The sequence below is a fragment of the Notothenia rossii genome, assembly GCF_949606895.1.
Source record: "Notothenia rossii genome assembly, chromosome: 8".
NCBI lineage: Eukaryota > Metazoa > Chordata > Actinopteri > Perciformes > Nototheniidae > Notothenia > Notothenia rossii.
In genome coordinates this window covers 18,480,263-18,507,593 of record NC_136906.1, presented here as the reverse complement: position 1 = coordinate 18,507,593, position 27,331 = coordinate 18,480,263, and the positions used below count along the sequence as shown (strand labels likewise).

Sequence of the window (27,331 nt, the reverse complement as noted above, 5' to 3'; positions counted from 1 at the left end):
CCAGACATATTAGTCTTAACAAGTAAAAGTTTATTGGAATGATACATTTTGCAAAATATTACTTTATGTATATTTTTTTTAACATACTCATTGTGTTCTAAGGGTATCTGTCAAGTTCTCCAGAGGGTAAGATAGTTAAGACTGTCGAAGGCAAGGATATACAGTATTGTTTCCCAAAAGGTACAATAGACTACACAATCACTGTACCCAGGTCATGAGGAAAAGATTAATGTTCTGTTTTTGCTTTTTTGCTTCTTTTTTTTGAAAATACAATTAGAAAATATGAACGCAAAACATCTCAGATGTAAAAAGTGTTATGTTTGAATGAAGAGTGTGGAAACTTGATGAAATTAGAAGGCAAACACAGGAGAAAAAACCTAAAATTAGCACAGAGCAGTTGATAGTGTTCAGCTGATAAAAGATAATTAAAGACAATCCACAAGAAGTTTTGTATGGGGAACAAAAAGTATGCATTGTGATGGCCTCAGTGTCTGACGTGGATCGAATGGCTTTGCCTTCCACCCACCAACTCTGATTTAGTCATTTGTCAGAACATAAAGATATTACATCTGCTCTCTTCAAAGCATTAAATAGTGTCTTAAAAGTTTCAAATAATTAGCTCAAATCAATTAAATAGGAGATTTGAAAGGATGTGGCATGTGCTTCAGTATTTGCAAAGGACTGGACAAGTTGGTTGGTGATCCACTGCATTGTTCAATGTGACGCTCAAAGAAATGGGTAAACAGTGATGAGACTGTCGGCAGTGGAAACAATGATACTCAAACACGTTCCAGGTCCAGGAGATGTCTTGTCGTTGGGTTGCTTTACCACATGCAAGAAAAACCAAGCTGACTGGAGAAACATGTATTATAAAAAATACACATCATGTTTCCAAACAGTGTTGAACCATCTCCATCAAGACATTCAAAAAAATATATCCTGTGTTTGATCTCAATTACATTAAGAGACAGCCAAAAATAATAACTCAAGCCTACTGAAATAATTTAGAGTTGAAAAACATTCTCAAAAATGTCATGTTACAAGACCTTATGACAAATTGATGCACATCTAACAATTCACAGAAGCTTTTCAGTGAGATGGACAAAGTCTAGCACCTAGGGCCTATGGAGAGGGAGGAGGGCGAACGCAAACATCCTTCATCAAAACCAAGTGTTCAGTCAACAAACCAGCAATTAGATTTGGTCTGCGATTGTCTTGCATCCACAGAAATAAACTTGGCAAAAGGGGACAGCTTTAGGAGAGCTTCCTTAGTTTAATTTGTTACATAGAAAGCTGGAAAACTGAAACAAAACACTCCAATCTCATCAGTCCCAAAATGTTTGGTTGGACTGCAAATCTATCTGAAGGTGTTACATGTAGGGTATATACAAGATAAAAGGGAGGAAGGAAAAATCATAATTATCAAGGTGAGAAGCCTAGAAGAACTTTCTGACACATTGGACTTGGTCTTGTTCCATCTTTAAAATCAAGCTGCTGAGAGTCCATTTAATAGTTAAGCATGTTATCCATGAGCTCGTGTACGTCAGCACAAAACCATAATGCGATCTCTCTTTAAAAGTGATATTGTACAAAAATAACATGCACATTTTGTTGAAACGTTTTGCTACTTTTTTTGCGTATTAAAATCCACCACCGTCGTAGTTACATACAGAAAACTTTGCAATGTTCTCAGTTTGCAAATTTGGCAGAATTTATATTTGTTTATTTATGAAATCTTAATTTCAGTTTCACAGCTATGAGACAATGTTGAAAAAGATGGATAGTTCATGTACTCTATTATATATATATATATATATATATATATATCATACATATATATCATATATATTATATATATATCATAAATCATCATAAATGTACTATGAATTAAATAAACAATAGTCAGGAGTGTGACCACAATGTTAGTTGCTGCTAAATCACAGCTTTTTAACCCACCCTTGAGCACTAAATAACACACAAGCACAGAGATTGACAGAAGGACAAATGATCACCAATAGGATTCTTAAAATGCTCTAATAAATTCAGCTAAGAGAAAGACAGACTTAAATGCAAACCTCATGTTTACCAATTCTCACAGGTCCCCACAAGGAGTAAGACCTAGATGAAGTTTACTGTGATAAATCATTCTCACTCCGATCAAAGAGGTCACCGCTGCTTCAACTGCGAGCAGTGAGGGCATCATCCTCCCAATAATCATGCCATATTTAGCAGACAAAGGCAGGTGCAGAGAGTTTTCAAGCTTTAAACCAAACGGGCACAAGGGCTGATGCCACCGTAGCCAAAGCTCTGCACCAGTGCTTTCGACAAAGTTTTCCAACCAGTTGGCATTATGATAGGCACATCTGTTGGACTTGGTATTGCTTGGACAGATTCAGGATGGAGGGATGGAGGGGGGGGGACCAGGGTGACAAGATACAACAATTACTCTTTGAGAAGCTTGTAGAGAGGGTCCATTCGAAAAAAAAAAGAAAAAAAAAAAGAGCCTAGCAGATTCAGTACCTAAAAGAAAATCAATGCCTCAACCTGCAAAGACTGAAAACATGTCATTACACCGTCAGAAAGATACACGTACGGCTGGACAGCCACTACCTATGCCTGTTCTCTTCCAGCCCGTCACAAACACAAGAGGGATAAATAAAATCAATAGGTAACAGTTGAGAAACAATCAGAAAAGGCAACACTGCTGGTTCTGTTGGATCTTTCTTCACTTTGCCTACCTTTCCATTGGGGAAGGGGGGGTTTTACATTGTTGTCGTCATTACAAATAAGCAAGTTAGCAGTCCACCCTAGCGCTTCTTTCCTTCAGACCCCCTTTTACTTTCTAAATCTCTCTCTCTCTCTCTCGCTCTCTCTCTGCTTCTCATGGATGGAATCTAGAACTCAGCAAACTCCTTTGCACACTTCTCTGTGAAGGAGACTCTGATTTCCTCTTCCTCGTAGTCGTCAAAGTTGCTCGTGTCACCGGGGCCTTTGCACTTAGGAATAAAGGGAGCTTCCACCTGAAACAAAAGGACAATGAAATAATCAGAATGATGCAGAATTGACAAATAGAGAGAACCAGAGCCATGGCAGAGAGTGCTATATACAAGCAATCTGGGGAGGCTGCTTTGTGTCTTTATTGGATCTGAGAGCAGCAAACTCCATTGGATTTTTTCGAAGTATATTAAAGACCTATCTTTTTAATGTGGCTATTCATTTAGGGTACTTCTAGTGGTATCACTGTTTATGTTTTATTATTTTATGGTTCTGTGATAGAACTAGAAAGTTTGTTTACAACTTGTTTTTAAATTATGTTACTCTCAAATCTTTACTTTCTATCTTGTCTTACTCTGTAAAGCACTTTGGGCTGCACCTTGCATGAAAAGGTGTATTATTATTATTATTATTATATAGAACTGGATGACATAGGTTCCAGTATATTGAGACATTTAAAAATAGATTAATATTCATGTACATACATAGTAACTTTAACGAATACAAATAAGAATAGTTCCTTCCAATAATAATGTTACTAAAGTGCTTTACATACAATAAAACCCAAAAGTAGCAACGATACAAAAAAAATAATATTCAGGTAAACAATATACAACCAAACAAACCGGGATACAGAAGAGATCAAAACTTTCAGTCAATCCCATAAAATGAACTCATAAAAATAGTAGCAAATGCAGGAAAAATACAAATACTAATCTTAAATTAGAGTAAAGTGCATTGTGCATTTCATTGAATACTTGAGGGATAGCAGGACAGCCTGTTTGATCCTGTGTTGTTGCGGTTATCTTCCCAGACAAAAATAATGAAATGTTTTACAGTAAATCCCATTCTCAAAGTGTGTATTGTTATGTGTAAGTAATGTATTCATAATTAATGTATGTATGTATGTTTGTTTATAGTCTGTACTAGTACACAATTCTAACCTTTGTTTGACCACTGTCGGTTCTCATTACATGCCTGACTGCACTGGAGGGGGTCCCTCTGTGTTTACGCTAGCTTCCTGATGAGTCCCAGGCTAAGAAGGGCTCATTTCATCCTGTTCTTTATTCACTAAGTGACCCTTGTGAAATCATCCGACAAACGCGATGGACCCTTTTTATATGAACAAACCTATGTTTATGTGGACCAAATCATCTGGTTCTGTGTGTTTACTGATGTGAAAGTCAAATGGTTAAAGACTTGGTTCCACTTCTGGTATGTCGTGGAAATGCTGTGGTAATCCTATACATTTGGAGGTTAAAGTAAAGAAACTAGTAGAACACATGCTTTGGGTGTTTTAGACATTTTCCCACTAGCAAAGAATTGATGGTGTTAAATGTCCAGTAGCTACAGACTTAGGTGACCTCTGACCGAATGCCCCTTAAAGCAATCGTTCCTTGTTACTTTGGGAGGTGGGCTGTATTTGTACACAGTACTGCTGTATAATGGCTGGCCTTCTCACCTTCCTCTGGTAGATGGCGATCCAATCGGTGGTGGCAAACCACTTGTGGCCCTTGATATCGTTGACTCCATTCCTGAGGTTGCCAAAGCGCTTGGTAAGGTCCACCTGCAGCAAATTTCTCAACAGATCCTTCAGGTCTGAGCTGAAGTGGGAGGGAAAGCGAACCTGAAAGCAGAGAAGAGAACAGTGTGAAGGTGTGCTACGTTTTATAATACATGCTATAGGACACGGGTGTCCAAACATTTTTCACTGTGGGCCACATCAATAACAATATTTGAAGGAATGGGCTACTCAGCTAGGTTAGGTTTATTGCCTCATAGGTTAGGTTAGGTTATACATTAGCAAAATCAATGAAATGTAAGTCAATTAGGCTTGATACTTGAATATGCTTTAAGAAAGGAAATTGCCTACATCACAGCTTTCCAGAGAGTTTAATTTATTTTGTTACAAAAAGTGTTTGCAGCTCATCTATTAAAACAGAGGCCTCATATTGCTTTTAATAACTGGAAATATGAAAAGGTATATTTAAAGTTTGTTAATCAAATACTTCAAGTAAGATTAGTTTGGAAAGGTTTTCAATTTTATTTGACTGATTTCATTTGAAAAGTGGGCTTATTAACACATGAATACCGTGTTGTGTTCTTTAAGAAGTACACAATATAAGACAAGCACACGTTTCAGGTGTGGGCCATACTCCATTATACTTTTTGAATTTGCTGAGGGCCAATTCAAAATGGACAATGACTGTCAGGGTGTGTATGTAGTGTACCCAATACTAAAACTGTGACAAATTGCTGTTGAACATGTGCTGTGAGGTCATCAGGACATTTGATATACGTTGTTCCCCACAGAAAAACAACCAGGTGATTTGTAATATAAACTAACATTTATCAGAAACGTTATGCTTTCATGTTGTGTATCCTTACAATGTCTTTACAATTTAGCTGCAAATGTTTAACACAATCACCACGATCCTCTTCATATAAGTAAAGATTGATGCACTGTGAATGTACCATCACTGAAAAATGGTTTGCACAGCTGGGGAAAACCACACAGGTAATGAATCATGGACCTTTGGTTTTAAACCCCCACCTCTGTTGAAAAGGAGTGTAGAAAAAAGTACTTAAAACAATAAAAACTAGATTATTGCGGTTGGCTTCTCTCAACTCACCTTCCCAGATACAATCTTCTCATAAATCTGAATAGGCTGGTCAGCAAAGAAGGGGGGGTAACCGGCAGCCATCTCATATATCAGCACTCCCAGAGCCCACCAGTCCACGGCTTTATTGTAACCCTGGAAAACACACAGGACATAAAGGGTGTTCAGACGTGTCCTCAAACATAAACTCCCACATATTAAAAAAGGTCCCCTATTACAGTGTTTTTCATCAACATATTATAGGTCTCAGATATATACAAAACATGTCTTTGAAGTGTTTGGCTCGAAATACCTAGCATCACACAATCCCCTCTGTTTCAGCCCCGTTTCAGAATTGCTGATTCTGGGTCTGTTACTTTAGATGAAAATAAGGAGCCACTCCCCACGCTTCTCTGACAGATATTTGGTTAAAAAGAACACAGGGGGGGGGGGGGGGGGTTACCTTGGTTGGTTATTGGCTAATGGTTACACAAACCCAAAAAATCGTTATGACATCATAAAGCTGCCAACATCTGATCAGCTCATTTTCAGACCGATTTGTAAATAAATGGATCAGGACAAAAAGAGAGGGGGTCTTTTTTCATGAAACTTTCAGAATCTCTTCACACAGAGGGGACACATTTTTATGTAGAAAAGACTTGAAGAAGTGGATTTTGCTCAATAGGTGACCTTTAAAGTGTCGACAATAGCCATCACGCTGAGGAACCATAGGCAAAAAGCTGGGGACAACAAAATGGTTTCCTAACGTAGGTATATGTGGAGAACGTTCCTGTCCCTTGTGACATGGAGAGAAAGTGGCCGAGCCGAGCACTCACTTTACTGAGGATGATCTCCGGTGCCAGGTACTCTGGGGTCCCACAAAGCGTCCAGGTTCGGCCCTTCACCCGTTTTGCGAATCCAAAATCTGTTACCTGGGTACAGAAAGCATAGCTGTGAGCATGAGACCGATCAAACGTAACTATTGTTGAGGTTAAAGAAAACAGACATGCACTCCTTGCCTGTATGTAGCCTTGCTGGTCAATGAGCAGGTTCTCAGGTTTAAGGTCTCGGTAGATGAGATCCAGCGAGTGAAGGTATTCGAAGGTCAGTACAATCTGGGCTGCGTAGAAGCGCGCGTGCGGTTCACTGCAAAACACATCAGGGGTGCGATATTTACAGCGAACCAGTGATATGATTAAATATTTCAGTAGCCTAAAAGCAAAGAAAAACAGACTCAAAGACAGTTTCTTCCCCAGAGCAATCATGGCACTGAACTCTTGCACTATTACCAGCCCTCAGCAATAACCCACACATCTGCAATATTATACACACACACATTTATTATGCTATACTAATTGAATTCTTTACTTTGTTAATATTTGATGTATGTATGAATGCTGCCTATCTCTGTGTATGCTGTCTTTTCTGAATGTTTTGATGGCACCTTGAAAAAGGAGTAGCTTTACTCTTTTCGTTGTACTTCTATAATGACAATAAATGCTTCCATTCTATTCTAAAAACAGTTATTATTAACAAAAACTGAGCACATGTTAGTCAGCGTTTCGCGTAAGACAAGATGGCACTGACATCAGTAAACACTTAATGTGACTGCATCAACGTGCAATTATGTTTAGTGGGAAAGAAATGACCTAAGTGTAGATGAATAAATAACAACGTTATCAAAATCCCTCTTTATTTTAATTAACAAATAAATAAAATGAAAGACTAACTTGAGAAGTTAACAACGACAACATTTAATTTTCTGAGAAAGAAACAAGGAAACATTTTCACAGGACTAGAAGACTATAGCAGTAGTCATTAACAACAACTATCCTCAAATAGTTGACAAACGGTGACAAAAATCAACTCACCTGAATCTACCGATTCTCCTTAAGTGCGAGAACATTTCTCCGCCGGGTACATACTCCATTATCATATAGAGATTACTGTTGTCCTGTAGAAAGATCAGAACAATCTTAGCTCCAAATGCAAAACGTACATGCAAATATAATGTGCTCGTTAATAGTAGATAACCAGATAAAGTGTTTAATGCATACCTTAAAAGAATGCTCCAGTCGCACCAGAAAGGGGAAGCTGACGGCTTGCAGGATGCGTTTCTCGTTCAGTGTGTGTTCTATCTGCTTCAGCTTCACTACCTACAGGGAACAGGATGGACTCTCATTTAAAAAAAAAAGGGTGGAAAAGGTCTCATTCCACACCATTATACAAATAAAAAAAGATGATAACTTCTTGTGAAATAGTACTTTATGTTATTTGCATGTGCTAAAATGAGCAAACTAGCATAAAACAATTAATCTCTCCAACGCCAGATTTGATCCACGACATGACCGCTTATATCAACAAGCCAGGAGGTCTTTCAGGGAAAACACACTGGAGAGAACGTTCACGGCACTGTAGGACATTTTCACTTTGACAACAAAGTCATCTTTATGCCTCGAGATCAAAGAAACACTTGTAGAGCTACATAAAAACATTTGATATTGTCACAGTCATGAAGCTGCTAGCCAACGTTGCGTCGCACATTAGAAATAACTGAGACAATAATCCTGGTGATGTCTTTCAGTTAGGTTTCTTCGATACACTACAAAGTCTCCAGGCTGTCAGTGCTTATAGATTATCATTGGATCTGTGCTCAGTAAGTGTCTTCTAAATGTATATCCAAGTCTTGGTACACTTACCTATAAGATATCTACATAGAGACATTACCCTCATATCAGAAATACAAGCTGGAGCAGGTGAAGCATTTACATTGATTTACCAGGAAGTTTCTCTAAGCCTAAAAGTTATTTACCTTCTGTTTGTCAAGTATCTTCATGGCAAAATGCTGGCCCGACTCTTTGTGTTTCACCAGCATGACTCGACCAAACGACCCGGTGCCTAAGGTCTTCAAACGCTCAAAGTGGTCCAATGCCGCAGTTTGCTGAGGGGGGGGGAGAGATGCCAAGAAGAGGAAAGGGTGAATGACAACATTACAGCGACATACTGTGGAAAGCCTGAATTTACTTTCATGATACCGTCTGTCATATAAACATCATGTCAGTAAAACGTTTTAAAGTTATTTAGAAATGTTTGAATTTGACTTGGATTCTACATTAGAGTTGATATTTCATAATAAAAACATAAATATATGTATTTCACATTAGCCCAGCAGAGGGTGCACTGCCCCTCAGAAATAAATAGGACTCATTCTGTTCATGGGCGGGACTATTTTCATGAGTCTGAGAGGGAACTAGTCTGTGAAAAGTGAATAAGATGCATAATCACAACATACAAACGTAATTAGCAAAAGTACAATACAGCTGCAAAATAACAAGATAGTAATTCTCTTTCACTCTCACCTGTGCTGGGTTCTCCCATTTCTTCAGGAAATCTTCTTTGGCTTTGGCAAGAAACTCCTTCACTGTAATTAAATACACATGTGCATATTCATTATAGAGAGCGTATGTGTCTACAATAGGTCACCAGACATAATCACCAAGACCCAGAGAAGACCACAATGTTGTTGTTGTTGTTCTTACAAAAACAGTGTGAGGCCTTAGGGAGATGTTCCGACAGGTGAACTGAGCACGTTAAACACACCTGTATGTGCAAGCTCAATCTGGTGGTGAATCAATCTACTCGCTAAACCCACAATGTATGAGGACACAGGAAGTTCCAAACTAAATCATTTGGTCCCCCTGCAGTACCAATCAGTGGAGGGGTGCATCACATGTCTAATGCACTGCCAATCCATTTCTTTTAAATGAATGACCTTGCTGTACTCTGAGGGATAAATAATGACACGGCTTTAAATATTAATGATGCAAAGTATACTCCGAAAACCGTCAGCAAAACAGGTGTATTATCCATCTACTAGAGGACTATTACCACTCTGAAGAAGCTACGGGGAGTCGAGACACAAGGCGTACAACAACAGTTGCTTCTGGAGTCTCGGCTTCACGGGAGAGCGGGAAAAAGAAAGTGGCGCGTGATATCTCAGCTAATGTTAGCCAGGAGGCATGTTGGAGACAGGAGGAAGGTTCAATGGGCTGCACAGGGGAAAACAAGCAAGGAGGGACGGTGCCGGAGTCAAAACCTCAACCCTATCAAGAGTTTGGGACGCTACTTTAATATTGCTTTTCATTTGAGGTGCCAATACAGCTTGACACAACTGAGCAAAAACAACCTTGGACATAAGCTGGAGGAAGCCACTGCCCCACAACACAGAACAGCAGGATCTGCACAACCTCCTTCTGAGATAATCCAAGTTGATTTCAATTAGTAAAATAATGATTTTTCTTCAGAGGAGGACTTCAGTCAGGGGTGTAGTGGACAAATACATGTGTTTATGCTAAGAGAGCAGTTGATGCTACAATGCCTTCAGAACACACCTACACATGAGAACTCTGAACACAGTTTATGACATGGCAACACAGTGCATACATGCCACTGAAGACTAACAGACATAGGCCAGTGGATTGAGTTTGACAGCTTGGCGCACACACACACACACACACTATCATATTATGCAGCCATTCATTTTTCTTGACCTTATCTTTATGAGGCTAATCACAGTGCTCTGTGGGAACATGTAGATAACCAGTCCTTCCTCATTCCTCCTTACTAGTTGAGGACACAAGCTGCCATAGCAGATGAATTAGGACAGCTTCTACCGTTGGCCTGGGACACACGATCTACGTTTAACAAATGGACAATATTTGTAATTGAATTATTACAGTAAGTAAGAGCACATGCTTCAAAAAATATGAAAACATTTTGAATGGAAGAGTTCATAAATATAAAATGAGTTCAAAGTAGAAATAGTGGATGTATCCATCAATACTAATGTTATTAAACTAATCTATATATAAACAGCTAACAACAAGGATCATTTAAAATGTACATCTGCTAAGATAATCGATGAAAAACAAAAAGCCAAGGTCAAAGCCTAAATAAAGCCACAGCCTGTCTGTAGTGAAAGACCATGTTATTACCAACGTTAAACTAAAGGGCTTTTAGATATGTTTACATTGGATAAACTGAGATAAATATTATGAAACATATAAATAGTAACTAGAAATTTCTCATGCAAATGTGTTTATCCGCTACACACATACACTTGAAAAGCTACACAAAGGCTTAATCCTCATCCACTTAATGTGATTTCCTGCAAATTCTCCAAAGACCAGCAGCTCCAACAATAGGATGGGAGAAAGCCAGCGAGAACGGCAGAGACCAAAGTTCGCATAAACAGGTCGAGAGCACTGTTGCTCCCACAGAGAGCGCTGGGGGCTGGCTGGTCAACAGGGGAGAAAACATTTCCCGTGAAAGTTACTCAACTCCCACTTCCGAGCAGCAAGAGCCACAAATGAAGCGATTACTGTCAGAAGTTGGAGCGGCTGCAGAGGAAAGACATGAATGCTGCTGCTCAGGTAGCTGGAAGCCTAATGGCCGCATGAAAGGCTGCCTTTGAGGAATCCTATCTTGATCAAATCTCTGTCTTTTCTGAAGCTAGGCTTGTATAACTACTATGTTAATTGATCGACTCCTCAACTCTCATGTAACCCCAAATTCCTTACCATCTGGGATGACTATGGGTACCTCTGGTGCTGCGGCAGCATCTGCCGAGCGTGACCCTGATTCACTTGAGCGCGAGGATGACTCCCTCTTTCCTGCATGCCTTCTGGAGCTCTTCCTGTCACACATTAGCCCAGCAAAGTCTCCCCTGTTCTTCTTCCTTGGCCTCCTCCTCAGAGTCACTGATTCATCATGACCCTTCCTTCCCCTCTGAGAGCACTGTGGTCAGATCAGCAGCACCCCCCCCTCATCCACAGAAACCAAGTGTCCCAGCCAGTGGGGAGTCTTCAGTCTTTCCTGCAACTGTCACTTCACCAAAGTTCAGAAAGTATCCACAAACATAGCATGGAGACCAGCACTGCCTCCCCTTACACTCACACAGATCAATTGGACCCTTGCTTTGCTTTGTATCAATATTTATTCTGTACACAAAGTACTCTCTGCCGTTCCCTCCCATATCAGACACAACCATACACACAGAGGCTATATATTGATCAAAACAGGGGCATAATCACCAAAGGGAGGGGCGTAAAACACCAGCTGGCATATTTATCTGACCCAGAGAGGAAGTCCTATGGAAAAACTAGGCCCAAGTGAAGACTATGAGATGAACTAGATACATCAGTATTCGAGAAACGTATCCTAATTAACAGAACCAATTGGATGTCACAGATGAATAGCTTTAGGAGTTGATCTGGATGTTTTCTTTTAAAAACATAAAAAGGAGACAAGCAAATGAAGAACGCTCCAACCACAGAGAAACTTTTTTTTCCTGCCTAAATGCACCAGAGTCTATGTAGTTCCAGTGCTCCATCGATCCTACAAAAATCAATGCTACATCTGTCCCCGGGGCCCCACAGGCCAACTCTGACGCAGGAACACAGGGGTTATATTAGGGCGAACTGACCGACATTTAACTGTGAAGTGCGCCCAATTGGGTCCCAGACTACACCGGGCCTTGTTCAGAGAGCATACATCCCCATGTGGGGCATAATAAATCAGTCAGAGGGCAAACAGAGATGCATGTAAACTACAATGGTGTTTTGTGTGTGTCATGTGTGTGAAAGTGAGAAAAAATTGTTTTTATCGGCTCAATACTGACGGTAGATATTTGACGGGTGAGCAAGCAGTTACTAGAATTACCACCAACGGGAAAGTACTTGTCATTCTACTGAAATGAATGAATTGGCTAGTAAAATGATTGAGCAATCCAGGAGCAAAGAAACTAAATTAATTATCAGATCCAGTGTTTCCGCCAGACCAGGGCTGAGGGGCTGAGAGGGCGTCCGCCCGCCCCGAGAGCGTTGTGTCACGTTACTTGAATTTTGAATTGAGCCTACCCTTACAGATAATATCTCTTTACGTTACTGATGGGAATTACGGCTCTTTTTAGTGAGACGGATCATTTGGCTCGGTTCACTAATGGCGCATTTCCACTGCAGGGCCTCGCACGGCCTTGGTAGGCCAGGGCACTTTATACTGTAGGCGGCGCCGTGACATCATCTTCAATGCGAAACACAAAACCAACATCAACCGTTAGCTGTTAGCCCTCAGAGCTCACAGCTCCTCATATCTGTTCAGAAACTAGACAAAAGTTAAACAAGTACAAACCACAGACTGTCTGTGTCATGGCGAATACAGTCGCTGCTTTATTTATGTCTGTATAGGCCGTTGTTGTGAGTGTGGACGGTCGGAGCATATACAAAGTTAGCTTAGCCGATCTCCATTCAGAAAACACACATTTTAAAAGTTTTTTCCACCTGCCGTCTGTCTGCAGACTTGTCAAAGCATTAATTCATGGTTTTTACTAACCGGTATCAGTATGTTGTTACTTCGGCATCATTTTGAAACGTGTATTACAATTGAATCACGGTAAAATATGTTCATTTTGTTGTAGTTCCCAGCGGATTCTCTCTCTAGTTTAGCATACTCAGCCCGGTCGTTGGCCCGGAAAAACCTCGATTTTGGAGAGCCAGAAAAACTGTGAAAAAGTACCTGCTAGCCTGAACTACGCCTAGTGGAAACGCAACCAAAAACAGGCCGGGCACGGCACGCTTAAACCGCACTGTAGTGGAAATGCGCCATAAGAAGAAGAGCTGACCCTTTTTACCACAGTTTACCATGGAGCGTCAGTTTCGCCGCTGCGAATCGCATCAAAATCTTGCACGTTCCGTGTTGTCCTGTGGAAGGCACCGTGGGTCCAAGATACGAAAAACTGAAAAGAGGCCGATGTCGGGGAAACGGGCTTCAATACTCAGAAAAGAATCCCACCAGGCTCCTTTGCCCCTCCAACAGAGGATGTTTTCTTTGGACGCCCTCGGCTCGAGTTCAGGGCATTCCGAGCTGAATAAGGGCGCCAAATGACGGCAAGACGCCCCCTGGCGGAAACACTGATCACATCACACTTTTATGTTCCATTCTCCTTTAGTCACATGCATGTGAAGAACAACTTAGATGCATACATCCATCTGTCTCATAAATGTATCTACGATAAGCTCACAAAGCGATTACAGGGTTTCCCACACAGACTTTACTTGGGCGGGCCGCTCAGGTATATTAACGGCCGCCCATATATATTTTGCGACCCTTTTTTCTTTTTTTTTTATCCGTCCGAGACGTTTCCCGATGGCCTTGCCTGTTAAGTGGCCTGAGGATTTTTAAATGTATTTTGTTATGTATTGTGAACGCAACGCAGCACAAATGTGGCTCTTCCTCACACAGGGTGACTGGCTGTCTACATGATGTGGCCTGCCGACATGGCCACTGTCATACAATCAAATCATAATCATAATCAAAGCCCTCTGTGTGTCATTCAATCTCAGGATAACCTCAGCTCAGGTGAGGCTAAGGACTCTGAGTGTTTAGTTAACTTGGTCTAAGTTTTCAGTGGGTCTCAAACGGTTTGGTCACCATTTATGTAAACACATATTTCTATTTGAGGGGGTAGTGATTAGTCAAATATGCATGAATAAAAAAAAAAAACAGTTAACTAGGTGAAAAAGGGTAAGATACACTTTTAAAACTTGTTGAGAGCTAAAACTAGGCTTTGCTGCTGCCTCAAAGAGGAGCAGGGGGAGAGGAGGGAGAGTTGGGGGACAGGAGGCGCTGATTCAGGAGCACAGACACACTCACAACTATAAATAAACCAAAATAAATAAATCAACAAGTTTCAGTGTTTTTTCATGAAATGGTATGTTATTGGTTATGGCAATGATTTTATGATTATTGAAATGTATACAGTTCTGTTTCATATGGGTGTTCACTGTTCCAATAGATCTAGTCTCTTTATTTCCCCCTCAAAGTGCACCAGATTGATGCATTTAAAAAAATGCATCAATCTTACCGGAGGAGCATGCCCCCAGACCCTCCTAGAGGATTTGAGGTCCACCCCCACTTAACACTTATCCTATTACATGGATAGGTTCCTAAATACATTTACCATTTATTTTTTTAAATAGTAACCCATGTCCATATGTTTATTTGTGGCTAGTAGATTTAAACTATAGGGCTTTCACTATGGGCCCTGCCTGTACCGGTTTGCTCTGCCATCGCGTGACGGGTCTGCTAACAAGCGACCAACAGAAAGGTTAATGTTAATGTTGTTGCACGTCACCTCAATAAATAAATTGTTTCAGCATGAGGGTAATCTTGTGGGAGACCTCCTTTATTTTGCATGCCATTAGTATGCTATAGCTTTATTTGTTGCACAGAACAAGTGACTATCAGTGCCTTTAAATGTGACGGCAGCTTTAACATATTACCAGACACAAGGATTACTAATGCTGCTGTTGTTGCTGTGAAAATCCAAAAAGGAAACTACTTTTCCTGTTTTACTGAACTCAATTTTGCCTCTCGGGATTGTTCCCTGGAAGCATGTAAACTTGCCAACTCAGTGCGGTAAGCTTATCGGATGTGGCCGATTGGCATTGCAAAAGTAAGGTCCCCTGGTAATCAGTGCAGGCTTTTAACAAAGTCACTTTAACTGGAGGAAGTGATGAGCGATCCAAACACAAAACGGCCCCTGTTACAAAAACCAGCTGCGTGCAGAGCAGGGGCAGGACATGGAGCACAGAGATATTTATAGATAGTGGGAGTTGCACTTTGACAGGGTGCCACCTCATTATATGAGGTTCATTTCAAAACACAAAAGATTCAATACAACAATCCTTCATGTCATAACATGGCACCAGAATGGCATGGGTCATAACAGTATAGTGCTTAAATGATTAAAAAGTGAAGTTCAGTAACAGATTTCCAGGCTTTCAAACACCAATAGCCCTACAAGTGAGAAGGACAATAAAACCAGAGCTTAGACAAAACATTAAGTACACACGGGTTAGATAAGGTTCGTTATTACAATGTCTAACAGATTTAGGCTAACAATGTTATGCTGTGTAACGTAACCCCCAAATTCACAATAACTGAGAAATGCTTTCCTTTGAACTGCAACTGAAAAAACTGTAGGCCACAGAGACAAACAACAGGCTGCTCCGTGTGTCTATTTGTATTAAAGATCTCTCCACCAATGCCAACAGACACTCAACTCACCAGGTCAAGATATGCATTTCGTTACATTCATAAGAAAAACACAGTTCGATATTTTTTTGTAAACCATACGAGAAAGCTCAGCCTGTGACTGGCTATAAACAAGCAGGACAAAGCTTGGACTACAGCTCCATTGCAAACCCATACTCCTGTCCGTGTCCACAAGGAAAACTCACGCCAACAGCAAGCCTCTAGCTCCTCCTGTGGTTGGTAATGTCTGCCTTCTCCACTGCCCGTGTCTCCTAGGCCGGGCCCGGCTCGGTGAAAAAGCCTTCCTGCCAGCCTGTGAATAACAGACATCCTACAAGGCAGGAGGAAACCAGCTGATAGCCAGAAAAGAATCTCAAAACTGTAGTATGTCCGGAGGTTCTTACAAGCTGGAAATCCAGAATACGTATCACCAACAGCCTCTTAAGGGTCAAAACATCAAGCTATCCTGGTTAGCTGTGTTCAGTTTATAGAGAGGCGATGACCAACTGTGAAAAGCCTGGGCTGGACCTTCCTTGCTCCTTCACTTCCTGTTGCAGTTCACTGAGTGTCTGTCCGCCCTGCTTCCTCCTACGGGCCAGATACCAGCTTTACTTGTGCAGCGGCTCTGTGCTCGTACTCTGCAGCCTGGGAACTTCAGGGGAAAGAGACCCTGCACACCAGCGCAAGCTATCAACACTCTCTCTTTCAATAGAAACCAAAACAAGCTGCCATGTTCTCCTTAATTTCATGCTGCTCTGTGGAAAATTACACTCCTGTGTGTGGGCTCTGTGCCCCTGGTCACCACCTGTCTCTGGGGATCAGGGTGGATCCTCGGCGATCGGGTTGATAAGGATGTGAAGCATGACATGTAAACACATTTCCCTAACCAAGTAATCCCCTAATTCACATTTCTATTAAAAAAAACAAATCTCTGTGCTCTGGAAAGTCCTTGTTAGGGAGTTTTCTATTGGTGGGTTAACATTACAGAGGGACTGGAGGCCATTCTTCACACGTACTCTCTACTAGCAACAAGGGGCTGACACTCATTTTGCAGATACCTGTTCAGACTTTGCACACTTGAGCGTTATTTATGGTGTCATGGATCAAACATAAAACGGTGTCCTCCCAAATCTTATCCAAGGTCTGTGACCCTTAATTGGAAACACTATTTAAAGCACTTTTATTAGTTAATAAGTGGGTTAAAGAATTAGGATTACAATTTCCCTCAATCAGTAAGGAACCCGAGGATCATATTGTAGTAGATAAGAGTATCTATTTATGTTATATCTTATATAAATAGATCTAATGAAGGTCATCAACAAACTAAAAAGTTCTAAAAGGGGCAATGGTCCACACAATAATTGGCGTAGAATCTTGTCCTCTCCAAACATGCACGCACAAACACAAACAGTGAAACATACAAGTCCTTGTTCTAAATGCTGCTCATCACATGATATTCAAGAGACTCCTGAACTCCTAAGTTTCTGCCTGGAGAGGATCAACCTCATGCATCATATGACCCCATCTTGGTGGCTTTTTCCTTCTCTGAAAACAACCATCCCCTCATTGTTAAAGTAACCTGCGGGAATCAATGCTCGGGTCCACTTTATATTAACAAGATCCCATCATTTACACACACATGTCAAATATTTGCATTCTAACTTCTTTAATATCTGCATTTCTTCACATTTAATGTATGTATGCACTAAGTCTTATTCTGCCCTGAATGGATTATTAAAACTGCACAAGAAAACTCCAAACAATGTTACTGCAGGCTTTCATAACCTTTTGATAGGAGGAAATAAAAAGATATGAAACACGTGAACCACACAGAAACCTATGACTGTTGTATAAGGCCAGTTGTTGTCATCCCCATCGGTTCCTCTGAATATAACCTGGGGCTTTGAATCACGAGCTTTCCCACAAAATCAGTGGAGAGAATGGATAACATCCTCTGCTGTTCAGTTGAAATGATCATGGTGTCACAGCTTGCTTGAAGTGTATATGTGGAAGTCAATGGCCTCGGGTATCTTTTATGATGTTCCATCTGAAGTTGACAACCCAGGAAAGTTTAGCATATTTTCATTATTAGATCAGGGGGGTCGAAAATAATGTGGTGTCAGTGTGGAGGGTCTTTGGGCCTTGATGTATTGTACAGGTGATAAGTTGTATTTCAGTCCCATTATGGGAAACAGGAAATAACAATACAGGCAAACGATCCAGGCAGCATGATCTAGCTAGCTTCTGCATCTACGGGTAAAGGGTACTCACCGCTCTCCATCTCATTGCCCTTCTTTGCGGTGGGCGTGTTGCCCATGATGAAGGCTGATGGTGGGCTCCCTGGGTTCGGGCTGAGTGCTCCTCTGCAAGTGGTTGAGTGTTGCTACACCGCTAACGCTGTCGCTGGGCTCAATGACGCTGACAGCTAGCTACTAGCTAACAGCAATCATTATTGGACTGTGTGTAAATAAATGTCTTCCAATACCCCTCCTTAGGGAGTTCGGAAACTCAACCCGAGCGAGTATATCAAAGTCTGAAGCTAACGCTGTAGGCTGGCTAGGCTAGCACACAAGCTAACTCTAGCAACCAGTGGATGTTAGCCTCGGAGTGTTGGCTCGTCAATTTCCAAGCGAGCAGTGGCAAATCAAGATGTCACTCGACTGTCCTTTATTTCCAGTGATAGCTTGGTTTATCCAGAATCGAGTCCGTGCCGTTAGACAGATCGTCAAAAGTCGTTTTCCGTCTATCGTACGAGCAAGCTAGCGTTAGCTTTTAGCGTCACTCGCAGTCGTATCCTGGCCTGAACTAACCAGGTGCTATCTCTGTGAAGGCAGGCCTTTTCAGTTGAGACGTGAATAACAAAAGTGGTGTCCAGGTTAGTCGTTTTTTCCGCTGTTGGATATTTCAATTGTATTTATCTCCATTCGTTTCTAAACCAGGCATCAAGTGCAATGGTTTCCATGGACCGACCATCTGATAGTCGATTCCTAAGATCAACAGACCCCTTCCATTAATCTTCAGACCGCAAGGGAAACTCCAGTCATCCATCCACTGGGTCCCGCCTACCACTGGCTCTGATTGGCTCATTGCACATACACTTACATGAGAGACGTCGCAATTCAGATGCTGATTGGAGGAGCGTCAATACATCCAATCATTGCATTGATGTGATTCGTCCATCAAATTATTTTGTCCCGCCTCCCGGACTTGCTTGCAGCCAATACGCCCATAACTATGACTGTTTTTTTTCCGTTTTGCTTTAAATGATCAGCTGTTTGTATTTATAAGACCGAGTTTTTTGCAGGGCACAAATCATCCGCTTTAGCATCTTGCAATAATAAGCCTACTTGCACAGCAGTATTTAACAAAGTCTGTTCTGTAGCTTAGCCACCCCTTTTACCCGAGCGATCTGTGATTGGGTGTGACGTTAACACAGGCTATTTTTAGTCAAATGGAAAAATATAAGAGGATGCACACAGTGATATTTGTTTTAGAGAGTTGCCACTCTGTTGTGGTTAAAACAATCATGTTAAAACTGTAATTGCTTCTTTGTGACATTCTTAACAAGAACAAAAGAGAAAACATTTGTTTTCAGCACAGGCACATTTAAAAAGGAGCAATATTCTTCCCCTGGTTGTTTAATCAAAACGAAATAAGTAAAGACAAAAAAATAAGAGAAATAAGAATAACATCTTACTATTTAGGACATTCGTACACAGATAGATAACAACATCAATTTTTATTTAGAACACAAAGTTGGAAACAAAACAAAAAAACATGGAAAAGTAATGTATCCCATTCAAAACTCCCAAAGAAAAAGGTTTAAGTGCAAAATAAATTTGAACCCAAATATAACGGCAGATTATCACATTCCTATACAGCAATAACACTGCCTTTTATAGCTTGAGCTCTGAAATCCTCCCAAACTGGTACAAATCAGTTCTGCATCTACAAGAGGAAGGAAGGTGAATCACACATCGGCTTTCAGTTCAGCTAATGTCAGTCACCCTTTTCCCTCCCATGAGTTAAATAATGTTTTAAATGTTATGGTAAGAACATTTCACATATATAAGTGATGCTCATACCAGTAAGATGTTCTTGATCCTCCTTAAAACAAACAATCATCTGAATCCCAAGATGAGAGTTACGTTTTGACAAGCTTCAGGTAAATAAGGAAAGCTGCAAGGCAAAGATGTCTTTACATCCACACTTGAATGTCCATAGGCATTCTTCAGAAGATCTTGGTATTAACTTTGGTATTAACTTTGGGGCTCTATAAGCAGTCCATGGAGTTATCTGGTAGTATCCCTAAAGGGGGGGCCTTGCCCGGGAGACATGATGGTGGGAGCATGGAGTTTGATGAGGGATCCACATTTTCACAGTCCTCCATCCGCTCTGCACAGCCTTCCCAGTTTATATGGAATCTCGTCACACGTGGGTTCGATGCCAGAATGTTTCTCTGAAGCTGAAAAAGAAAATAGATATATATTTTGTAAATATTTAAATTACTTGTGAATATTAATATGTTTTCTATGAGAAACTGACAAGAGATTTTAGACAGTAAAACCATATCTAAGTTGGGTCACAGCACAGTACAGAATGTGCAAATCACCAGTGGGAGTAGGAAAGATATAAATTGTCTGCCTACACAATTTACAACTTAAATGGGAACAATCTGACAGCAATTGGAAAACCTTTCCCCAGAAGCCTTAATCTTAATCCATTAGCTGCATGTACTTTTCCCTAATGAGCACACTGCACACTCATGAGACATCACCACACTTCGTTTGGCATCCAGCCTCAAGTACAGAAAAGGTGAACTCTGTTGATAAGATCGGTACAAAGGTGCCAAATGGTTTTCATTCAAAGACTCAGTGGCCTGTCACTGACATTGCTTGCAGTAGTAACATTTCTGCTTAACTAGTTATATAACAAAGGCAATTTGATAGGATTACTAGTCAATCTTTAAGGATCAAAAATTATGTTACAAAGTACAGGCTGAACAGAAAGAAAAGCCTCACTTCTGCAGAGTATGTGTGCACCATGCTGCCTTCTTATTATATTTTAAAGGTTAATATAGAAAAAAAAAGTACATTGAATGATGTAGTGTATACGGTATTTCATCTAATGTTTGTACATATTTTTGAGTTCACTTTTTCCCCCACCCAGAATTATTTTAAAACTGCTTTTCAACCAGAAATTACATTACACATTCAAGTTGATGAAAGATCGTTATCCAAAGTATTATTTCATATAACAAATAAGCATTAAACAGTCATATTAAAAACAGAACTTTATCCAGAGTCAACCATTTGTCTGACCTGTGTGTAGTTTGGCTTGATCGGTGGATTTTCACGAAGATCTGGTTCTGTGTATTCATTGTTCACATAGTAACCAATGCGAATGAACTCCTGTCCACGGTATGTGCATGTGATCAGGACTACAGTCACACCAACAGCATCACTTTCAGGAATCAGTCCAGTGTTTGGGGCGTCAGCCTGTTAAAAGGAACACAACAAGTAGTTGTGTAAAATACAAGGCAACATTTTGGTGTACAATGATTTGAGGAATTGAATTGTCCACTTGACAAGTGGGGACTATGGCGACAGGGTTGTGATATGATAAGTAGACTTGCACTATTTGTCAATAAAAGGATTAGAACATGGTTTACCTAAATCAGAATATGGGCATTTAACTGCTTGCAAAAAACTAGGGATGCACCGAAAATTATCGGCCGAAAATGGTTAAAAAGGCCCTTTCCGCCGAAAGGGTTTCAGCACCGAAAAAATATCACCGAATGTCAGAGAACAGGGTTACGTTGGTAAGCTAACGTGTTATTGTGATGACGTAATCAAAACGCGGCGACAAGCACGGCGCGCGACCATGCTCGCGGCTGGCTCACAGCCAACTTATCTGCAGCTAGGAGATATTTAAAAATATCAGAAGAAGAGGCGCGGATTGCGATTTGTAAAACGTGTTCAGCTGACATTTCTCGAGGGGGTGTAACTGCAAAGACTTTCACCACTTCGGGATTACTCCACCACTTGAAATCAAAACACCCGGACAAATATGCGGACTATGATCAAATCACAAGCACTGACAGCTAGAGACTGTTCAGCGCTGCCTCTCATGTGCTTGATGAGAAGAGGAACAGACTTATGGCTGATAAAGCAGAGAAGCTACTGTTCATTAAAAAGAACCTCCCACTTTTCCTTAATAAGTAGACAAGGCTGGCTTATCATAAGCTTATCTAGTTCTACATGTCTACTCTATACCCACTTTCCTGAACAATTTTCATTGTGAGTTATAATTCACCATCTCAGGTTATCATTAGGGGGAAATGACAGCAGCAGTGTTGTTTACATTGCTCATGAGGACAGACCACCTTATTTGCATATTCTTGAAATTGTAATTTAATTTGTAATTGATTGTGGATTTTGTATCCAGTTTTCACTTTATGTATCTTTATACAATGTTTACTACTTTGCTTATGAGGACAGACAGCCTTATTTACAGATTCTTGAAATGGAATTGTAATTTCATTTGTAAATAGTTACATTCATGTGGATTTATCAAGTTTGCACATTTGTATGCATGCACTTATAGGTGCATTTGTTGTTGTTGAAGGCCTGGCTATTACAGTCTTTATTTACACTAGTTTGTTGTAGGCCTACTGGCCTAGATGTTTATGCAGTTTTAAAGCACCTTGGCTTTGTTCTGAATGCACTTTGTTGTAGTTATCCTACAGAGAAAAGAAAATGCACTTGACTTGGAATTAATGTACTGTATGCATTCAAAAGTGCTGAATAAATGTTTTATGGACCCATAATAGTGATAGTTAAGTTAAGTTAAGTTAAGTTAAGTTAAGCCACAATCATGTATTTTTCCAAAATCAGGTAGCTGAACAACATTGGTAAAAAAATGTATACATTATATATGTATATATATATATTTCTATTAATCATTTTCGGCCTTTCGGCATTCGGTTTTCGGCCAACTGTTTCCTATTTTCGGTATCGGTTTCGGCCAAGAATTTCCCATTCGGTGCACCCCTACAAAATACCATAGATGAATCAATAGTTACAGATAATGCAGTGAAACAACATAATGTAAATAAAGGTCCAGATAAATCTACAGTGAGCTAAAACCGTCATGGTTTTATGACTATCCAATAGGGCTGCACGATATTGAAAAAAACTGACATTACAATTTTTTTCCCACTGCGAATATATTGCGGTCTTTTTAACTATATTTAACCGGATGAAGGTAATGTCCTCCTGTGCCTCGCTCATTTTTTACCGGTGTTTTGATGGTCTGCAAACTAGCGGGGCGGGGCCTGCTGTGTCTGATCAAGAATGATTGTGATTGGTGGTTTGCTGTGCATGCAGAGCATGCATGTCACTCACTCAAGTACCCCTGACATGAGAGCCGCGCAAGTTTTTCTATTGTAGCAAGCAGAAAAATAATTGTAACATGACGTGTTTGAGTTAATTTACCTACTTAAGCACTGAGCCTGTTTTTCAGGTCTCAGGCTCGAAAATGACATACCCAGAACAAATGACCATATCTTCCCTTCTAAAAAGGGTTAAATTAATAATGTTTTCTCTCAAAGTAATGATAAACCTGTGAGTTGGATGTAGAAAAGTCAGAATCAATATAGATGTTTTTTATTTTAAAGAGAATTCAGATTGAAATGACTGAAAACTAACCTTGGATGATAGGTTAGTAGACTAAAAGCTTTAGGAATCCAAAGTACAACATATAATAAGTACCCTGTATCAAGATTGATGCAAAACAATTGATATTTGACCTTTTTATACAGATTTAGCAAAAAAAAAACACTTCTGGGGTCACTTGGGTGGATTTTCCATATCTCTGGCCCCCCTTGGTCGATGTTGAAGAATGAAATCTCTTTATAACCGCTAGAGCCAATGGATGATGAACAAATAAGGAGTGAGAGTGACGCGTAGCCAAAACCGGAAGCTGCATACACTCTGGTGGCTACCATTAGCAGCTAACTTTTGTGCTCCGATTTTTATATAAAAATTGAATTATGGATTATAAACAATTGCTTCAAAGCCACAGATGCATTATTAACCTATGGATCAACCGATTCAGCCGCGTTTTTTCTCGTTTTAATGCCATTGAACACGTCTTTTGATCAGATTGACAGCTACGGTGAGACGATCTCCCGTAAAAGCTCCGTAAAGGTACGTGTTGTGATGTCTGTGTTTGCTTCCCCTGTCGCGAGATCGGATCGCTTAGTGATGATACTATAGTTAAATAATCTGTGGAGTCTCAGCTTTAATCGGATATATTGTATGTGCAGTTGCGATAAGTAATAAGGATATCTTTATTTTGAATCCTGTGCTAAAGTGCGTTAGCATTTAAAAAAAAAAAAATGAATAAAACCGCACGTCCCTGCGGTGTGAATATCACGCATGCGCATATCGCGGTTATCGCCATGACACGATATATCGTTCAGCCCTACTATCCAATAACATTATGTCAAATCTGTGGGGATGCATCATTGTCACATGACAAGATGAGCAGGTAGTGTAGGGATTGCAGTATTGCCTCTGCGTTTTTCAAAATATGTAAAAGTGACTGTTTGCAATTTGGCTGATCTTTAAAAAGGCTCTATGAACAATTAGAAGTGTCCAACATTTTAAATGGAAAAATGCAAGGAGAAAGAGGATGCAACTGACGATGTTGAACTGAGTAATATAACATGTTGTTTAAAAACTGACTGTACCCAGTATATGCTAAATGGCTAAAGGAACACAAAGTGCTGTCACAGTTTCCTCTTTCCGTAGCCAAACACACCTGAAACACAAACATGTGTCTCCCAGCAGGCACTGGGCCGACCAAGACGGAGTCGAGGACTTGGTCATACTCTTCACTCTCTGCGGAGCCAACATAGATGATCTTCCATTCAAGGTCTGTCAAAACAAACAAATAAAAGAAAATGAAGTTAGGTTCACTTTACCACTCAAAGTTACAGAAGAGTGTGCTGGAGAAATGATGTCACTAATCAAATAGATGATGAACAGGAAAGTTGCTGGCCATTATTAACTAACTGATCATATGCATCACTCATTTAGTAGAAATACTGCTATATTTAAACAGCCAATATATGAATGATTTTCTGATTCTCACATTGTTAGGACACATATTTTGTGTTTTTGCTTTCATTGTTTATACCAGGAGCTTGAGTTCAGAGATGTGTCTATATACAGTCACTTTTAAAAGAGACAAATAAAGTGTTAAAGTCAGTATTATCTCTGCAAACCTCTTTTTGATGTTATAAACTATAGCCACTTGAAAAATGACTAATAATCGTAATTATAGGAGAAAAAAACAAATGTAAATATAAAGTATAAAGGTCTACTGAATGGAACACTTAAAAACGTTGTTTACCTGTAGCTACTACTAACACCCAATTATTTGACTATGCTGTAAAGTAGAATAAAATATCTATTAGACAACTCTAAAATGCTTAACTACCCTTAATTAAAATCCCCAAAAGCTTATTAGTGACATTGACTTTAGTTACACTGTAACCTTTGCATAACACTTTTACAAGTAAATGAGGAGTAACAAAGGCTTTGACTAACATCACTGGAATGAGATGAATTCACTGTAAGGCGAGGCAATTTGAATTGTAGTAGTCTACACTAGGACAATAAACTCAGGTTTGTTCAAATAATTGACCTATGCTAGACAAACTGGAGATGTGTCAACCACAGGTTACCCATCAAGTCATGCTGTGTTATATTACTTCGCTACAACCTTATAACATTTGGTTACTTTTCAAAAATGTGACTCTCTGACTTAAGTTGGCTAATGTGGCTAACCTAGCTTTAGCCGTTAGCAATCTCTAGTACACAGACCAACACAGAACCAACGCAACGTTAGCAACATGCTCAAGCTTCAAATTGTCTCAAATAACAACTTTTGTGAAACGACACCTACCTTCAGGAAGGTCCTCCATACACTCAAAAGTTATTTCAAACTGAAAGGGGTTTCCAAAGGGACTAGGGTTATCTAGGACCGCCACATTTAACACCTGTACCTTCGCCATTATTGCTGGAGCGCTAAAACGGGCTAATAAAAACAAACGTCCAAAGCAGATTCCAGGCGAATGGTTTAAAAAGATGCAGTACAACAATGCACGCGGTCAACGGTATTATCTGCCAAACACCGAAGGGTTTTAACAAACTAAAACCTTCTTGAAACGACGCAATGCACACTATTTGCTTATTATTGTGTATAAATGTGGACTGTTGTTATATTTGAGGACAGATATTCTGTTCTCCCGCCGCTTTACTGTACTACCCAGGCTCTACCGCGCCTACGGCAAGCGGTAGGCGAAACAGGAGCAGACCCATAAAAGGAAAAGCAAAGTGCCTCAATCGGCCCCTAGTGGCACAGTGGCATTATTTCTTAGCAGATAATAAACAGAACATTCATTATCTCCTGACTAGCCAAGTTAATTTAATCAAGTTGGAAGCTTTATTGAACCTTCAACTTTGAATTGATCATCTTTAAGGTCATATATGTTGCAGATGTTTTGCTACTGTTTTGGTTTCCAACTGTTAAACATTAAGCCCACTGCTGTACCTTGGACTGAGAGGTGCAGGGAAATAAAAACGTGGTTTCTCACCTCACACATATCTATCAATGCAATCAAGTAAAAACAATGCCACAATACATCTTTGGAAACTTTAATTGAAACAGTTCTCTTCTGAACACAAATTGATGTGTCACAGCTTCAAAAAGCTAGCATTTGTTTCAATATGGGCTTACATCATGCATGATCAGGCATGTCAATGTACTAGTGATGGTTCCACACACCACATGCCTGCAGTAATTGTATGCGGGACAACAGACTGATGCAGGCTTTCTCTAGTAAAAGGCTGGTTCCAAAAATAAATAAGCCTTTGTAAAAAGAAATGAAAAAAACAAAGGCCCACAGTTTGTTCATATCTTTCCTACATTCAAAGAAATTGCTGATGGGAGTTTAATGCCTTATTTGCAATTAATTAGTCTTTCCATAATTTAAATGTAATGCACATTCATGAAATTAGACGGCCACAAGCTATTGTGTGAAAGTGAATAAAAACTCAGAAAATAATAATGCATGTCTTATTCAGCAAGCTAAATGTTCAGCTCCATATTACCACCACCCATCAACAACACATTACTTAGGCATTAATATACTGTGGTTAGACAATAACTCTCACTATTAAGGTTATGTTATAAAGTAACTTTGTCTGCCTGACACAGCCCATTGTGATTACCAAATAGTATAGGTAGTTTAAATAAAACCCCAGTATAAGACATTTAATAATAATGGTTTGGCATCTTCTCGCACTAAAAACTGCAGTGAGTCATTTTCAATAGCAGTTCTCTGCTGTTCTAGAACGCTTCGCTGCTCTCACTGTTCAAATTAAAAACTATGACCACTGCAGATTAGGCTTGAAGCAGCCTACATTTTCCCTGCCCCTCTGAGTCTGAGAAGGGGGAGGTTAGGTGAGGATTAGAGTCCACTGGACCAGCTGGCCGCAGAATTCATCCTTAAAATATTTCAGGAATGTTGATATCCTTCCTCATGTTGGGTAACCTGATCAAACCTGAGGGAG

The 27,331-nt window shown here is 40.1% G+C and overlaps 2 protein-coding genes across 4 annotated transcripts; both read right to left on the bottom strand.

Annotated features, from left to right (window-relative positions):
* Positions 1-9: 9 nt before the first annotated feature.
* Positions 10-18,749, bottom strand: prkacaa (protein kinase, cAMP-dependent, catalytic, alpha-a). 3 transcript variants are annotated; one of them, XM_079642304.1, is made up of 10 exons: positions 17,958-18,749; positions 8,954-9,015; positions 8,407-8,535; positions 7,652-7,750; positions 7,466-7,548; positions 6,614-6,740; positions 6,431-6,526; positions 5,628-5,750; positions 4,457-4,621; positions 10-3,020 (listed from the first exon to the last, which is right to left on the bottom strand). In XM_079642304.1, the coding sequence occupies exons 1-10, from the start codon at positions 18,001-18,003 to the stop codon at positions 2,895-2,897; spliced, it is 1,056 nt and encodes a 351-aa protein (XP_079498430.1). In that variant the 5' UTR covers positions 18,004-18,749; the 3' UTR covers positions 10-2,894. The 3 variants fall into 3 exon arrangements, with proteins under 3 accessions (XP_079498430.1, XP_079498429.1, XP_079498428.1); XM_079642303.1 differs by lacking the exon at positions 17,958-18,749 and adding an exon at positions 15,893-16,156; XM_079642302.1 differs by lacking the exon at positions 17,958-18,749 and adding an exon at positions 11,174-11,556.
* Positions 18,750-19,406: 657 nt separating this feature from the next.
* asf1ba (anti-silencing function 1Ba histone chaperone) lies at positions 19,407-26,058 on the bottom strand. The gene is made up of 4 exons (XM_079642305.1): positions 25,662-26,058; positions 24,513-24,628; positions 21,008-21,184; positions 19,407-20,151 (listed from the first exon to the last, which is right to left on the bottom strand). Exons 1-4 carry the CDS (start codon positions 25,768-25,770, stop codon positions 19,960-19,962), a joined length of 594 nt encoding a protein of 197 aa, XP_079498431.1. The 5' UTR covers positions 25,771-26,058; the 3' UTR covers positions 19,407-19,959.
* Between the last annotated feature and the right edge of the window lie 1,273 nt (positions 26,059-27,331).